The 17762-nt window shown below is 43.1% G+C and overlaps 1 protein-coding gene across 1 annotated transcript in view; it reads left to right on the top strand.

The window, feature by feature from the left end:
* The window catches only part of LOC102367906 (fibulin-2), a 179829-nt gene that overhangs the window by 143499 nt on the left and 18568 nt on the right, over window positions 1-17762 (top strand). Inside the window, 4 exon segments of the mRNA XM_025192321.1 lie at window positions 2578-2718; window positions 12541-12675; window positions 14242-14379; window positions 14723-14866. Coding sequence (XP_025048106.1) covers window positions 2578-2718; window positions 12541-12675; window positions 14242-14379; window positions 14723-14866 — 558 coding nt within the window.

The raw sequence follows: 17762 nt of genomic DNA, 5'->3' as shown, positions 1-17762 counted from the left end.
GAGAGCTGCCTCAGGAGCCCCGAATCTAGTTCTTCCCCTTGGTGTGGGGGTCTGTAGCAGACCCCTACCACCAAATCCCTTTCTCCTTGCCCCCCATGTAACCTAACCCACAATCCTTCTACTTTCTCCTCCTTTGATTCCGTCTTGATGAGGGTCGAAGTATATTGCTCATTAACATAGAGCGCAACCCCTCCCCCTTTCTTCCCCACCCTGTCCTTTCTGTACAGCCTATAACCCTCAATATGTACCGCCCAGTCATGGGAAGAATCCCACCAGGTTTCAGATAGCCCTACTAAGTCGTAAGTGTTTTCTGCAAGCAGGAGTGCTAGTTCATCCTGCTTATTCCCCATGCTCCTAGCATTAGTATATAGGCACTTGAGCCCTGTGACTGGTGCCTTTTTTGCCCCCCAGCTCCGATTCCCAAAGGGCCCCTTATTGCTTACCTGCTTATTGCTTACCTGTGCTGTATTGCTGGCCGCCCCATGGTACATGGAACATCGAGAACAGGTTCCCGATGTTCTCCTTCTTCAGGCTGGGCTGTCCTTGTGGGTGCCACATGGTTTGGTGGTCCACGGCTTCCCCCGCCCTCAACTTCCCCTCCCCCCGACGAGCCTAGTTTAAAGCCCGCTGGAGGAGATCTGCCAACCTAGAAGAGAACACACGCTTACCTTTGGGGGACAGGTGAAGCCCATCCCAACTGAGCATGTCCTTCATCGTGATGTGCCAGTCATTGTCCAGGAAGCCAAAGCCTGCCTCGAGACACCATTGCCGAAGCTGCCAGTTGGTCTCTCTAATGCAGTTCTCGTGCCGTCTTCTCGTGCCTGCTAAGACAAGCTGCTCTTCTGCCATACTCGTTAGTCTTCCTGCACATCAGGATGGTTTGTGCCTGCACTCTCAGTAAGGCTTCTTTAAAGTACTCCAGGGAGAAGATGGACACCCCTTTTTTGTAGCTTACCCCTTTGAATTGCTTTCACTTTAAAATTGCTTCCACTTTTTTTTTTCTTGTGTAGCTTTTTCTTTTTTTCTTGTTTGCCAGCTCCCTGCTTCCACAGCTGCATAGCAGGGCACGAACATGGGATGGGTGGGGGCCCCAGGCTGAGGGTGGGGGAGGGCAGTGCTGGACTGTCCTACTTTCCTGCAGCGCTGGCCAGGGACCCGGCTTAATTTGTTTGAAAACCTAGTGTGTGTAAACACATATGCAATGCTCCAAAATAAACAAATTTACATTTTATAAACCTATTTAATTTAATGAGGATTAAGACATGTAGTGTGTACAGGCACCCTAAAATTCCACTCTCTGATTCAGTGCATGATTATTTTAGCTAAGATTTGATAGACATATGCTTCTTACTGTTACTGGCATGTTTTCACTGAGGATAGCACTCTGTGCAAAACCTCCTGTTTTGCCTAAAGCATGTATGGAGTTTTGTGGACTGGATAGCTACAGCCTGCACATTGCTTGCCTGACAGGAGCGGGGAGGAGGACCCCAGGCAAAAGCAGGCTGAGGCCTGGGGCCCATGATCTATGATAGCATGAAGTCCTACAGTGGAGTTGTCGAGTGGCAGAGGCTATCATTTCAGCCTGTGAGTTACAGCTGAAGCTGCAGAACTCTGCTGGAGGTGATTTACATCCTCCTTCAATCCTTTTTTAATTTCACCAGGGGAGTCAATAATAAAGTCTTCATTTATAAATGACTGAAATGGATGTCAGTATCATTGGTCCAAATGCTAAGGGAAAATCTCTGAATATTCCCCTAAGTCTTTAAATAAAATCTCTCCAGTCAGGCATTATACCTCTTTTATGTATCCTTTCCTTGATCATTTAAAGGATATATTCCACTGACAGTTGGCCCACGTTTTCAGCTGGTACGAATCAGTAGAGCCCAATGGACTTCAATCTGCAGAAACTGAAGACTGGGTCTATGTGTTTAAAAGTAGTACATTTCAGTGTTGCATCATTATTATTCACAACCTATGAATTTGAAATTTGCGTGTTTAAATATTCACCAGGGAATTGTTCGCTCTTTCTTCCAGCCAGAGAATAGAAACAACGTTCTGTGTATTATCTTTGATTATAAAGTAGTGATTATTATCTAACTCATCACAACTAACCAAGTAAACTCAAATAGCAATTTCTGAATGCACACAGAAAATTGTTAGTAATTAGCTCATCACATTAAGAAATCTAAAAAAAACCCTTTTCCAATGTTATTGAATATGAAATAAATTTAATGAAACCTAGATATTTTATGAATAAAACAAGGAATTAAAATTACAGGATAAATCATTTGGTATAAATTACTCATGTTAAGTGTGGTCATGATAGACTTGTTCCATCCATGTCAGTATTAATGTAAGTATCTTCAGGCAGCTGTTTTTTGTACAGGTGAGAAAACTTGGAATGTTAATTGTATCTTTTATAGTGGACATAATACTCTGTTTAAAATAGTATGATATGGAGATGGTAGCACCAAAACACTTTAATTGACTCCGACATGAAAAAAAATATTTTATCATTTCAGAAATAATTCTAATAGAATTCTGTTTTTCCCTTTTGGTTGCAACATGTTGATGTAGATTTGGATGAGTGCCTTACAGGTACTCATATTTGTTCCAGAAGACAATTGTGTGTGAACACATTGGGATCATTCAGCTGTGTCAGCCACAGAGTGTTCTGTGCAGAGGGCTTTATACTCAACAGGCATAGAAAATGTGTTGGTAAGATGATAGGTGTAAATCATTCACTGTAGCATTGTACTTCTTCATGCTATGCAATGCATTTAAACCATTTGTGCAAAAAGGCTCTCCGGTCATCTTTGCCTATGACATTTTAATGTGAGTTAGTAAAAACACATTTGCACCATTTGTTTGACTGTCTTTAACATCATAAATTCTGTGCTACTTGGCTTTTTCCATAGCAGTATATTATCAAGATGCATATAATGCAGGTTCATAGTTATGATGACCACAGGAATACAGAAAATTAAGCTATTCCGAATGAGACCAGGGATTGACTAGTGTGGAGACGTGAATTCTGCTGCTCAAAGTTTGGGCTTTAGTAAAAGAACACTGTAAATGGACCTCATGAAATTTGCACAAGTCCAGGGGAAATACATTCCAAAAGGCTGGAATGTAACTCTGATTAGCCCTTCCATGGTTGTGCCACTGATTTTCTAAGAATAAAAGTTAAAGATGTACTAAGATCTTCTTATGGTGTCTCCCTGGGCAATAGTTTTATGTGGGACGGTAATCAATTTTACCAGTATTCATTTAATGTATTAGAGAGTTGCTATCTTACAAGATTAGGGCCTACATTTTCAAAAGTGACCAGGAACAGCTTGTAGGCCTGGTTTTCAGAAGTGTACATAGAGCAGTAAGGTTGAGAAAGACCTTGAGGGTTGTCTAGCCAACTCCCTGTCCAAAAAATAGACCCTCTCTTTCTCAGCCATTCTAGACAGATGCCTGTCCAGTCTCTTCTTGAAAACCTTCAGTGAAGGTGATTCCACAGTACTAAGGGTGACATTCTGTTCCTTTCTGGATCACCTAATTGTTTGGGTTGGGTCATCTATATGGTATTTTTGTCATCTAAGTCCCAAAAATGGCATTTTGCTTACAGGTTATAATTCTGCCTCTAGGCACTTAGCCCTGCACGTAGATGACTATGCACAATTAGGACACTCACCTGGGAAACTGTAAGTCCAGAGTTTTGGACCCCTCACCCAGAATGCCCTAGTCACTGAGCCACTGGGAGAATAGATAGAATACCTATGCTAATTTTTGCACTAACCTGGCAATAAACTGTCAGTCAGTCCTAGCTGGTACAGACCCACATCTGGTTGAAGACCAGGGCTTTCTGGGCTGGCCAACAATCAGCTGATTTCCTGGCAGCTTCATGCCTGGCTACCCAGCCAGAGCTGGGAGGCACAGGATTTAAAGTCCCAGGCAGGGAAGCTGCCTCTTTAAAACTCCCTAGGTACCAGGAGCCAGAGACCATAGACCATCTGCTGCTGTCTTAGTCTGAACTTCTGGGCTGCTTAAAAAAGCATGGGTGCAACCTAGCAGCAGGTACACTCTTTAAAGCCCCCCAAGTTCTGGGACCTATGTGGATGTGGGGCACAGGTGGATAGGGAGCTGGGAGCTCTGTGTCCTACACTGTGAAGTGGTACCTGCAGCTGGGGAGTGGGGAACTCCTCAGCTGTCACTTCCATAGGGAACCCAGAAGCTTAAAAAGTAGGCATTCAGTTGGGGCTCCCAGCTGCAAGCCTGCTTTTTTAAAGGTCCAGGGTGCAGTGAGCATGACCTTGAGGGGACACTCCCTAAGATCAGGCTCAGGTACCGCCCCCGCCATGTACCCCAGTGCTGCTCCCAGCCTGATCCCATTGAGTTAGTAGGAGGACCTGCGTTCTGAACCGTGGGCTACAGCTGAGCATCAGGATCTTTCATGGGTTGGTCGCAATATGCCACATCTTTGGTTTAAGGCATGATACAAACCAGCTACAAAAATGTTACACATTATATGTGAAATATATTTGTGGCTCAGTTGCTATATTGTCATGCCATAAATTGGCTTTAATGTATGTCAAGGTTACTATTTGTGGTGTGATTAACACCCTAATCATGTCTTAAACATAACATGTGCCAAGGCCTTTAGGCAACCAACAACTAAGAGACTGTCACACTAACACTATGAAAACTAGACACTTTTAAATTGTCTCAAGTAGAACTCCTTAAAACAGGAGTCCAAGAAATTAATAATTTCACCTGAACATCAATGCCACCTGTGGCTATAATGTCATTTGTGACTCTATCATTCTTTTCTGACTGCCCTGTAATCTCATTGATAGTGTCATTCATTGAGCTAATCGCATGTCGTCCACTAGTATCACAACTACACTGCTTTCCTTTCCTTTCCACCAGTACTCTGTGTGCTGTAAGGAAGCTAGCAGGAAAATTGTCCCTAGACAGAAGCATATTCTTAAGAGCAGGTTAGGAGACATTTGTCTAGAATGAATTAGGCAGGGATGAACCTGCCTTGAGCAGGGGGTGAGACTAGATGACCCTGAGGGTTACCTCCCAGCTCTACTCTTCTATGGGCATTTATATACGTTCGTTTGTCTGCTCTGATGGACCAGAGATGCAGCACATTAATTGAGTCTGCTCTGCACGCAAACTGATACACCCAGCACTGCATCGCATGCATTTGTATAAATGCACATGAGCGCTGAGAAAATGGAGGCAGTGTGCTTTTGAACTAAAACACCTTTGATGCGTTTTAGTTCAAAAGTGTGCCACTGCCATTTTCTCAGTGCTGACATACATTTCGCCATTTATTCAAATGCGTGCAGCACAGCACCAGGTGCTTTTAAAAGTGCCCAGCACTGCAGTGCAAAAGTGTACAAATGCCCTTCAATTCTGTGTTAAGAGTTCAAAGCATGAATGCAGGTCACCTTCTTTCCTGGCTTTTATTAACTTTCACCTCTACGTGTTTTTTTGGAATCTGGACATATTGGTAGACGTATCACTCTAAGCATAAAAATAATAATATAATACTTTCATTAAGTAAAATTAGAACTTTACCACAGCACTGGGAAAGAAAGATGATCTTAGAGTTACAACAGAGGTTTTTAAGGCAGAAGCTGTTACATTGTGTTCCTCCACATTCTTCCTGTGTGCCCTGGGAGATCCCTCCCATTGACTTTAATGGAAGCAGACACATGTGCAGCACTTCAGAAAATCAGGTCTCTTGTTTAAGTAGCTAAAACAGAAATAAATTGGGAACAATGGGACTTTCCTACCTCATGTTAATGAATGTATCAGTAACTTGTATATCTTTTGACTTCTGGGTCTTTAGAAATGAAAATACTATCTTAATTTATACTTTTTCAGCCTTTTCTGGAACTTGTCCCTCATAACATTATAACAAGACTTTACCAGAGCTGACATCAATAAGATGCTTTCAGTTTTTAGACACAACCCATTAATTTGTTGGTAAAATAGTACAAGCATACTCAGGTTTATGTGACGATATGTCTCATTGGTTTGGTTAATGAACACTTGAGTCCCATTTTCAGTGGGATGCCCAAAACAGGTGTTTAAAAAGGGACTGTCCCAGTGAAAATGGGACCATGTTCATCCCCGCTCCCATACTCTGGCACTGTGCATCTCCCTGCCATCCCTGCCATCCCGTGCACTCAGCTGAGATCAAAGCTTGGAAACAGCTGAGTGTACCAGAGCAATAGAGAGTCTCATTTTGAGACCAGGGAAATAAAATCATCCCAACACAGATATGTAAAACATACAATACAAACCAAATCTTTGTAAAGCTAAAAGACTACCTTGCTCCTTAGCTAAATAATGAAGTCTTATATTTTCCTGATACAATTCATGGTTACAGGTAGACTTATTTAATAGGGAAGGAACTTTTGAGACCTCTGCGTAGATCTGAACATTTACACACTGGATATGTACATTCCTTTGTTGTACAGCATTGCTTTACATATGATATCTAGAGAACAGTTGCCATATTTAACATTTTTTCTATCTTTCTGGTCAAAGGGAAAAGGCACAAAAATCTGCAGGCAGTAATTTGTTGAACCACTGTCTGAGTCCCACATTGCAACTGTGTTTGCCTAAGGCATCATTTGCCAGCTAACTGCTTTTGTTCTCCATCTTGAACTCTATGGAACATGAGAAATACTTTCAATAGTCTGTCTGCCAATTATTGTTTTAATGTCATTCGTAATAATGTCAATATGTGCATATTGCTGGGGGCAGGAGGGAGGGACTAGTCATACATAATAGTAGAACAACAGATACTAGTTACTCTTGATTTCCTCAAGTCAAATTGTAAAAGATTAAAATTCCAGGTGTCTTGAAAAGCAGATTTCCAAAATTCCTGAAAGTCATTCAGGCACACTGAAGAGTCACCAGCTGATTAAACAGCATGCATACACCTCTTCTATGAAGGTTTTTGAATACACATTATAATTTCTTTACCCTCAAAAGTCTCATGTTTGCCAGAGATAAGAACTGAATTGTCTTTTTTTTAATAGTGATTGTTTCTATTGGCAATTTGGAGTCTGATTCATTTCATATACATTCTTACATGCACTCCAATGCATCCCTTGACTTGTTTCCATTTTATTCATCTTAATCTGTCTTGTATTTCCATGGGAAGAGTGTAGAATGCCGCCTTCTTCCCTCATCCTATCCAAGCTGTTTTTTCCTACTCTGAATACACAGCAAGTGGTCACTTTATTTATGAAGCATAGGGACTGTATTCTGGCAAAACTACAATGAAGTACGATAAGTGGTTGCAGAAGAACAGCACTTCTAAATTAAACATATGTGTTCTGTAAAGCAAGTTAAGCTGAAGTGATCTGGAGATTTCTGAGTAACTATAGATGCAAGACAACAAAGCAATCTCCACTGAGCCTTTTTTTTTTTTTTTTTAAATATGCAAAAATGCTAATTTCCTCTAGACCAGGGGTGTCCAAAATTTTTTAATGTGGGGCCAGATCACAAATTTTTTATCACCCGGTGGGCCGGCGAGCTATATTTAAAGACGTCACAGGAAGTGGTATCATATCAGGAAGTGATGTCACATGACCTTTGACACCAATGAAGTTGCAGGGGTTGACATGGTGCTGGTTGACATGGCATGGATGCCTGGGTTGACATGGGGCTGCAGGAGCCGCTTGGCTACAACCGGGTAGACCTGGTGCTGGAGAAGCTGCAGGGCCAAGCTGGAGTTAACCAGGGGCCCGCCCGGCCTGCTGGTGCCATGCCCGGGTTGACATGGTGCTGCAGGATCTGCCTGGGCAGAACTGGGTTGGCACTGGCCAGGAAAAGCAGCATGCAGCGGAAGCTGGCTTCCCATGTGCTGCTGGGGAGGGGAGGAGGCCGGCCAGGTCTGCACCAGCCAGCAGAAGTGGTGGCGGAGGCGTGTGCCGCTCGGGACTGACTGGTGCAGGCTCATCCCGCCCCGAGCAGCACACGGCTCCATCGCCACTTCTGCTGGCCGGTGCAGACCCGGCCGGGCTCCTCCCGCCCCAGCAGCACGTGAAAAGCAGCCCCCTCAGGGCCTCGTGTGGGCGGCCGGGCATGGAGAGCCGCAGCGCCCGGGGGGAGACTGGCCGGGGGAGCAGGCGCCGCCTTGCTGTGGCTCAGGGCAGGGCAGGGCAGCAGGGCTCGCTTCAAGGTGGGGGGTGTGAGGAGACAGGCGTGGGCTGGCAGTGCCAGCGGCCGCTGCTTGCCCTCCCGTGCGGGGCCCCCGGACCCCACGGGGGTAAGCAGCTCCCCTCCCCTCGCTGCTGGCTGGGGCCCCCCGGCCGGCCCTGCCTGCCTCACCGCGGCCCCACCGCTGCCACGGCTCTGCGCTCCGCAGTGCTCCCTGCCCGCCTTGCCTGCCTCGCCGCGCTCCCTCCACGCTCTGCCCGCCTCGCTGCTGTGGCTCCGTGCTGCACAGCGCTCCCTGCCTGCCTCGCTGCTCTCCCTCTGCACTCCCTGCCTGCCTTGCCGCCACTGCTTCATGCTCTGCACCGCCGCCACCGCTTCGCTCTCCATGGCACCACTGCGGCTCCACGCCGCCACTTCGCACTGCTGCGGCTCTGTGTTCCACAACAGTGGCTGTTGAGGGCCAGATAAAATGGCTTGGCGGGCCGCATTTTGCACAAGCCTGTTCTAGACATATGAGTTAAACATGTTACTAAGAAGATGTTAATATCACTTTGCAAGTAAGACAGCGTCTCAGACAATAAGAAAAACAGTGAGAGAGGCTTTGTTTTCTTAATGAGTTGATGAACACTGAGTTAGGGGTGATAAACATTCCCTGGCAGGCAGCTCAGGAGGCCGGGGGAAGGGGAATAATCAGAACGTCCTGCCAGGGCCTGGCCATGCCCCCCTCAGCTCTGCCCTGTGGAAGTAAAGGGAGGGCTGCTCTAGTGCCCCTGAGCTTATAGCCTGAGCCACAGCATGCATGTCCCTGCATTTCTGGGATGTCTGTCTGGGTTACAAATTGATTTAGCCAAGCCAGGTTAGACTAACCTACAAAGACTGAATCAATTCAGGCTCAGGCTTTTTGAATGTCTGTCCCTAGCCTAAGTGTGTTGTCATATTGACCACATTTTTTTCCAGATTTTCCTGAAATGGCATAGAGGATGGTGGCACTAGCTCTACCTGCACACACATTCACAACTTAGCACATGGCTTGAGACTGCTTCTCAAGGGGATTCTGAATGAAGACAAGAAAATTAAATTGTTAAAGGAAGAAATGCATGCTGCTTTCCCAGTGTCATCCCTAGGCACAGTTCTGAACTGGTTCAAGAAGATGTAACCATATAACTGTATTGTGCAGTATTTTTCCTTTTTCTTCTTCTCCCTTATTCAAGTTACTGTGGAGATTTGTATTTCCCTGTCTTCAGCTCTTCCAACCAGTGGAGAATGAAGATAAGACAATTCTGGGTTCAACAGCAGGAATTAATTTTTCACTAATATTGAAAAACTAACTCAATTTCTTTGGAATTCTTTCAAACAAAGTGCAGATGTGATGAGCTGGTTCTCAATAATGAAGACAGCTATGTTACAACCACCCAGACTTTAATAGATAACCTATTAAAATTGGGAAGTAGAGATTGACTTACTCTAAAAACAATATACATGGCAAGGTTGTCAGTAACACTCCATTTATTTTGCTCTACTCTGGTAAAACAATGCAAAACTAATGCTGGCTTAACCATCTCCTTGGGGATTTCCCCAGCACCAAAAAATCTTTGTGTGTGGTAGAGTCACCATGGCAGTCCACATACCAACGTGATAGTCACTTCCACAAAAAATTGCTAAAAGAAACAAAGTTCACATGGTCATCTCCGCAGACCCAGAAATGGACTCTTGCGTTTGTATGAGAACATTTCTTGGTCGCTGAGAAACTATACTCAGACCGTGAACCAGAGCCCATTAAAATCAGCGGAAGGAAACTTGTTTGATTAGGTGCTAGAAGGTGCATGCCATAAATAGATATTCATGGTACCTACTCTCCTAAAATTTAACATTTGCATTAAATCCATCCAAAATTTTTTTTTTAATTAAGTCAAGAAAATGTGAAGCCTGTCAATGAAATACAGACAGGAAATGTTTTTGCAAATCCATATGAGCTCGATAAGCCTCATCCTGAATGATTGTACTGAAGGCTCATTAAACTCAGTGAAAACTCTGCATCTATGGTCTTGCAGGATTTTCAGAACACTATCCAGATGGCAATGCATTACTTTGGTACACACTGACTCTTGGCTTGGAAAGGAAGCATATGAGGAATAAAAATGGAAAACAAATGAAAATCTAAAAAAATATATAAATAAAAAGGAAACAACAACTAAACCATGACCCAGATTCTGCAAAACATGCACTGTATTTTCTCACATACAATATGTCCCCAAATAAAATACACGCATTATTTTTGGAAGGCAGAATGTAGGAAAAAAAAGACACTTGTAGTCATGACTGACGGTGTGACATGCTGTATGTTCTCCAGGGTGCATAGGATGTCTGGGAAGTGTGGCACCAGGAAATTTCTGGTAGAGCTGTGCAAATCTTCAATTCCTGATTTGATTTGGTGAAGTTTTGACACAATTCAGTGGCCAAATCTCTGAATCTGAATTGACTTAGGAGACCCTTTAATCTCTCCAAATCAAATTGGAACCCTCCAAATTGATTCGGAGAGATTCGGACATATAAGCAGCTTTAAATGTTTTTTTCTACATACCTAGAGGTACCAGGCGGCTTGTGAATGCTGCGATGGTGGGGCAGATGGAGTGTCCCACAGGAGTGTGGGGGGCTCCCTAGCATGCTCGGCAGCAGACCCAGAAGTGGACTAGAAGCATTTCTGGTCCACTTCCTGGTCTGCCAGGTAGCGCACTGGGGGGGGCCCTGTGCCCTCCCAGCTTGGCGACTGGTGCCTCCTGGGTCTGGGGGGCACCCAGGGTCCCCCTGCGGGGGGGGAGCACCAGGTGTCCCCCAATGGCTGATCGCTGAGCTGGGTGGAGGGACCCCAGTCCACTTCCGGGTTCACCACCAAGCACATGGGGAGCTCTCCTGTGGGACGCTCCATCCACCCCACCTTTGCAGCGTTAAGGAGCCGCTCCTGGTACCTCGAGGTATGTACAAAAAACATTTAAAGCTGCATCTGTGGCTGAATTGCTGATTCTCTGAATCAGCATCGAATCTTCAGATTCGGATTCAGCTGAATTGAATTGGGGACAGTGATCCGAATCAACAAATCGAATCGCTGTCCCCGATTCAGGCCAAATCCGAATCGAATACAGCCCGTTTCACACACCCCTAGTTCCTGATACAATCTGTCTCTACCAGACTGTCTTCTGACATGCCACACTTTCTGGACATACTATCACACAGGGTTAGGCCCCAGATCTTTGCAAGGGCTAGCAAGCAGTCCTAGTAAGACTGTTAGTTCTTTCTGTAAGTAGTTATTTCTTTAATGTCCTGTAAGTAGTGTCATTCCCACATCACAAGCCACATCAGGATACTACCAGCAGATCACTTGCTGCTTCAGGCACAAGCTAAGTACTCAGCCAATAGCTACAGCTGTGAAAGGCTAACACAGGACTCTTGCATCTTGACAGCTGTATGGTATTTACAGTGTCTCCAGACTTGCCTCTTTTCCAATGAAGAAAATAGATTTCCCACTTAAAACATGCACCACAGTTTTGGAGGGCTGATTTTTTGGGGTGAAAGGTTGTGTATCGTATGTTAAAAATTATTGTATACTCATGACTGATTTTGTGTGTATGGACAGTTTTGCTGACTTCTGTGGCACTGCTTATACATGTTAAGAGCAAGATTAAGGCCTCCAGTTTTTGTCTGTGTCTTTTTCTTTCTCTGTCCTTTGGTACATTAAAAATAAGCTTTACAAGTCTTTGTAAGTCCAAGCTTTTAAAATAGTTGATTCTTTTCCTTCCTAAATAGGTTTCATTTTTATAATCTGACATTTCAGTGAAATCATCCTGCACTCTCTCCATTGAAATAGAACTACTTTCTATCACTTTAAATGAAATGTAAAAATCCCAAATGAGCCTTTTGGCTTTATTTTCCCAATATTTTCATGTGACACCAATGTTAATGAAGTGTTCAACAAAAAATGCATATTATACAACTCCACCCACAATGATGTTTGTTACAAAGCAGCATAGCTAGTAAATTACCTGCACTTTGAGAAGTTGTTAATGAGCATGAAGTATGAATCACTTTCTTGCTCAGCTAGGTGGGAAGTTTACATCGAGTAAATGTGAAGCTCATTACCAAGCCTCTGCTGACTTATGTTTCTAATCAGTTAGGTCTATCCCTTGTCCTCAGTGAACACACTGAAGCACCCAGACATGAAGTGTCTTTAATCACAAAGCTGTAGCACAGTGCTGTATAAACATTTTTGGATTAAATGTTTTCACATGAGGGTTTGGCTGTGAAAGATACAGATTTCTTGGTGCATATGAGATGCTGAATTATCTATCTATCTGCTGCTTCTTGTAGATATTAATGAATGTGTAACAGATGCACACAACTGTAGTCGCAGGGAACATTGCATCAACACAATTGGATCATTTAAGTGTCTTCAAGAACTCAGCTGTCAGCCAGGGTATGAGCTCAAGGAAAGTCAATGTGTTGGTAAGGCAGATACTTTTTATTCTTTAATACTCTCACTACTTACACTATGCTCATTTAAGGCCCAGTTTTCATGACCTTTTGTCTAACATTTGATAGATCCTTATTCCTTGAGCAGTCCCATGAATATCAGAATCTGTCCTCTCAGTGCTTAATTTTTGCATAGTTCTTTTCTTACAAGCTGCTGATATCAATTTGGTACTGGTGGGAGAGTGTCTCCCGAGAGGAGAGAGTTTCCAAAACTTAGCAGGCTTCTAAGGAAACTTAACATAATGTTAAAAAAAAATCTTGGAAGAAATATAAAATCCCAGGCTTCACATCTTAAACAAGTAGCTTAACCTTTCCTGGGCTACTGGATTGCATGGACCATGGATCTGATCCAGTCTGATATGAACACTGTGCTTGTATTCTTTTGAACATTTTCTGTGGGTGTGGAGATAAGACCTTTTATCTGTCTTCTCACATGCAGGTCCCTGCCCAGCCCTGTGTGTAGGGACCCACTGTCCCAGCCCCTGCCGTGGCTGCCCTGCCCGCCCCAGCTCTTAGCCCTTTTTTAAAAAAAAAAAAAGCCTGGACTCACCGGTTCCTGCCCAGTGGGGGGAGTGATCCCCACTGCCCCCCCCATACCCCATGTTGCATGGGGGGCGCTCTCACAAGTCCCCAGAAGCCCCGAGGCCAATGCAGCAGCAGGGTTTTTTGTTTTTCTTTTTTTTTAAAGGGCTGTGAGCTGGGGTGGGCGTGGCAGCCAGGGGGTGGGGCTGGGAGAGTGGGCAGGGGGCACTCAGGGGAGCTGTGGGAGCAGTCAGGGGATGTGGCCTGGCAGGGGTCCCCCCATGGTCTCCTCCCCCCTCCCCCAGCCCCCATTCCGCCCTACTTACCAGCATGGAGTCCGGGTCCAGCTCCCTGCTGCAGCAAGCAGGGACAGCCCAAATTGCCAGAAGTCTCCGAACCTTTTCCAAATCGATTCAGAGAGCTTCAAATTGATTCGGACCTTTTAATTGGTCTCCTGATTCGATTTGGATTCGGAGATTCAGCCACCGAATCAGGCCAAATCTCCTCTGAATTGAATCAGCACCCAAAGCTTCACACAGCCCTAACATTTACCCACACAGTGAAATCCTGGCCCCATGAAAGTCAATATGATTTTTGTCATTGCTTCAATGGAGCTAACTCTAAGGAGAAGAATGTCCATCTTGATTTAGAAATAATATAATATATTTTTGTTGACCACTATCTTTGATACGTGTGCTTGCATTTGAAACTTCAACCTTGCAGCAGAGTACAGGCTGATAACTTCAAAGAGGCTCTGAAACTGCTGACATCCACCTTTTTGGATCTCATTGCAGACGTGGTGTAAATGCAAGTGCAAAATCTTGAAGTCTGTTAGTGTGCAGCCACAAACTAATATAATTTATATATGCTACAATAACACCTTTCCAGGCCTTTTATAAATCTGACATTTCATAACCTCTTCCCAGGGAAAAAAGCAAACAGGGAACCAGGATGCCAGGGCTAGAAAACACTGCAGCTGAATTACTTGCAAATTGGTGTCTTTATCTTTATTAACAGACATTAATGAATGTGTGAAAGGAACTCACAGTTGTAAAGTAAACTTTGTATGTCAGAATACGGAAGGATCATTCTATTGTGAATCAAAGCAGCGATGCATGAATGGATTTTTACAGGACCCAGAGGGTAATTGTGTTGGTAAGTGTGACTACAGCAGTATATTCAGAAAGTGTACAGCAGTACTGGGCAGATTCCTTATGCTCATCCTGTTCAGTGGGTATACATTGATCATGTTTAATGTTCCTTAAATCTTTACTGAATTCTGTCTAAATGTTGCTGCTCTTTGAAAAATAATATTATATTAGATTTGCAGGCAGTTGAGTTTTAAAATGCTGCAACAGCAGATTCTCATCAGCCCTAAATTCATTGCATAATAAATCAAAGTAAAAATGAAGGAAAATAAATGATAGCTAGAAGAGTGAAAAGAATAGATTAATTTAGCAGCTGATATTGTTATGCTAATAGACTTTCTCTTCCACAGATATTAATGAGTGCACATCACTATCAGAGCCATGTAAACCTGGATTCAACTGTATTAATACTGTTGGGTCCTACACTTGTCAAAGAAACATGTTAATGTGCAGCAGAGGTTATCATTCTAGTGAGGATGGATCCCGATGCATAGGTAAGAATCAGACTGCAGAATCTAAGTGCATTATCATGGAGAAGAAAAAAATTACTTCATTTCCAAAACAGTTTTTTGAAGCCATCAATTTCTATAGTTTGCACTTGCTGGAGATTTGGGAGTTTTTTGTAAATAAAGATTTGCCCTTTGTTATTTTCAACTGCATATGGCATCTACCACATTTCACCCTGGAACACATCTGATTCGGTGATTTGTTAGTCTCACTCTATTTTGTATGGCATCTTCCCATGACCTGATATGATATGAAGCATTGGCCTGCAACAGGCAAGGACCAGTGAGTCAGCAGATTCGAAAGAAGCCCTAATAAGATGGATATTCCTTGGAGCACAAGAAATGACTGTTTCCCAAATTTTGAGCATAAGTTCTAACTTCGTGTTTGTAGAAAATGGGCATGTGCACACAGGGCCAGATGTTCTCTTGTGCTTGTAACCTTGTGCACTTTATTACACCAGGGCACAGTGGGTGAGTAATGCTAGCAGATCAGAATGGTAAGGTTTTTCTACCCGGTTTGTGCTTAATGGTGTGAAGGACCATGTCAAGTGCAAAAGAAAGAATGGGGAACTTGATCTAGTGTTCGGATAGGAGTGCATGTAACTGCAGGAAATGGGACATCCTAATTGGAAAGAAATGGAACAAAAAAAGCTGATGGTTGCTCAGTGACTTGCAGTCTACACATACAATATCTGCTGCCTATCTTTGGAATGAACAAGGAATGCAAAATGAACAATAAACTGCCTTTCCATGAGCATTGAGATGGGTGAAAAAACAATGTATATCCATACTTTATTTTATGATGGGGAAAAGCCAGGGGTAAAACAAAATATCTGTTGAAAGGCTAAAAGGAAGTCTCAGAGGAGCGAGTAGTGGTGTAGGGAGCAAGCACAGGTCAAGTGAGCCTCCTGCACTTCTCTTGCCCTTTGCTAAAACGGCTGCATACACCTAGCTCCTCCAGGGGAGGAAACAGGCAAGCTTTTGGCCAGACTTAAAGACTAGGAATTTTTAAAAATAACTAGGCAAAGGGGTTAGAAAAGCTTCCCAGTTCAATTGTAAAGGGAGATGGGCTTTGTGCCATGAAAAAAAGAGCTGCACTTTCCCTTCCTTTCTTATCATTTAGCAAGCAGTGAAATATCCCAGCTGCAGCAAAGAAAAAAGGAAATACTCTTGTCCCTCATAATGGAAAGCATCAACACTGAAGGACAGATTCCCAGCAGGTATAAATCAGTGCTGCCTCAGTGATGTCAGGAAAGCTAAGTTGATTTGCACCACCCAAAAATTTGGCCCTAAAATACTTTTTGTAAATTTCTAGCTAATATCAGCACAGAACAAAAGTGCTGTACATGCTGGGCCTGGTCACCATGCTGACATTGCTGGATGTGCCATTTTTCAGTAAAGCAGTAGCCTTCCGAAATTCCAGAAGAGTTCAAACCACTACCAAAATCATATAGAATAGCTCCTTCTGTCTTACCTTTTGAACTGTAAAAATGCCAGGCTCTGAAAAATGAGTCTAGTTGTCTTTCTATTTTCTTTTATGTTTATATTTTTAAAGGAAGAATGAATGACAGTATTCTTGCACCATTGGGTTGTAAGAGCGATGAGATAATATAACACCACATAATTGTAGATGTTACCTTGTTAATTTACATTCATGATAAAGTCTTAAGCAGCAGGTACAAGGCAACTCTTTGAGTAACTTGGCACAACTAGAAAGTGCAAAAGTCTGCCTTTCCCTTCAGTTTATTTAATGTCAAAAGACCTCTGCCACATGCAAACTCTATGCCTCCAGCTATGCCTCAGTATTTAGTCTAGCTGTTTTCTGGTATGGTTCCATTAAATAAGGGAGGTGTAGGTAGAGGGAGAAAAAATAACATATGGTTCCAATTTCCCCTGTTTGTGATAAACTAGTTTCTCTAATGCATTACGATGCTTAATTGGACTTCAGATTCATATTAACTCAGAAATAGATCATCTGGACACGTCTCTGCAGCAGAACCGATTCTGTGTGGTCATCTTCTGTTTAGACAGTTCATCTTCCTGAACGTGTTCGTTTGTTCTAATTCAGCATATCAGTTAGTAGCAACTGCCTCTTACATTTAATTGAAAAATACTGTAACTATCATGAAATATAGCGCACTTCTGACTGAATAATGTCCTAGAACTAATTAAAGGCTGAACACATAGGAATATACAATTTCACACAAACTAATGAAATAGCTGTACAAATGAATTAATTGCAAATAAAACTGCTAATTTGCAGATTTAAATCTGTATTAAAAACTCCCTAACGTTTATGCTTGATCTAATCTGAAAGAAAATGAAGAGAAAGCATTTAGATAAAAATCTATACCCCTTCCAGGAATTCATTCTGGGGTGTGAGAATGCCCCATTGCCACTTTAACTGTAGCACTAGTAGTCATTAGAAAAGTGTGATTCTGTGTTAAGTAAGTGAACTAAACTAATTAAATCTATTTGTGGGTCCCAAAAAGCTTACATAAGTTACCCTTAAGTGAGCCTGCTTCCCAGCAGACCTATAAGAGCAAACGTTCATACTAAGTTTTGACAAGTGACAGTTTTCCTAAGATTACTTATCTTCCAATATTACAAGAGCATTGTTCAGGGAACCCACCCATCCTTTGGTACTTCTGAATGGAAATTGCTCCAGTGTCTGTTAATTTGAATAGAGTAGCCAATCAGAAGAGAATTCCAGACCTTAAGATTGCCCTCCCTATTAAAGAAGGCCCCTCTAAGATTAAGAGGAGGGAGTTGGGATGTCCATACCCAGTAACTGAAGATGTATATTTGGAAAAGGGTGGGATAAGGCAGACCTCAAGAACTACAAATAAGTCAATAAATGCTTAAAGTTTTTTAATGTTCTGCT

The sequence above is a fragment of the Alligator sinensis genome, unplaced genomic scaffold (assembly GCF_000455745.1).
Source record: "Alligator sinensis unplaced genomic scaffold, ASM45574v1 scaffold81_2, whole genome shotgun sequence".
NCBI lineage: Eukaryota > Metazoa > Chordata > Crocodylia > Alligatoridae > Alligator > Alligator sinensis.
Note: the sequence above shows the minus strand (reverse complement) of the source record. Positions and strands in the feature narration are given on the sequence as shown.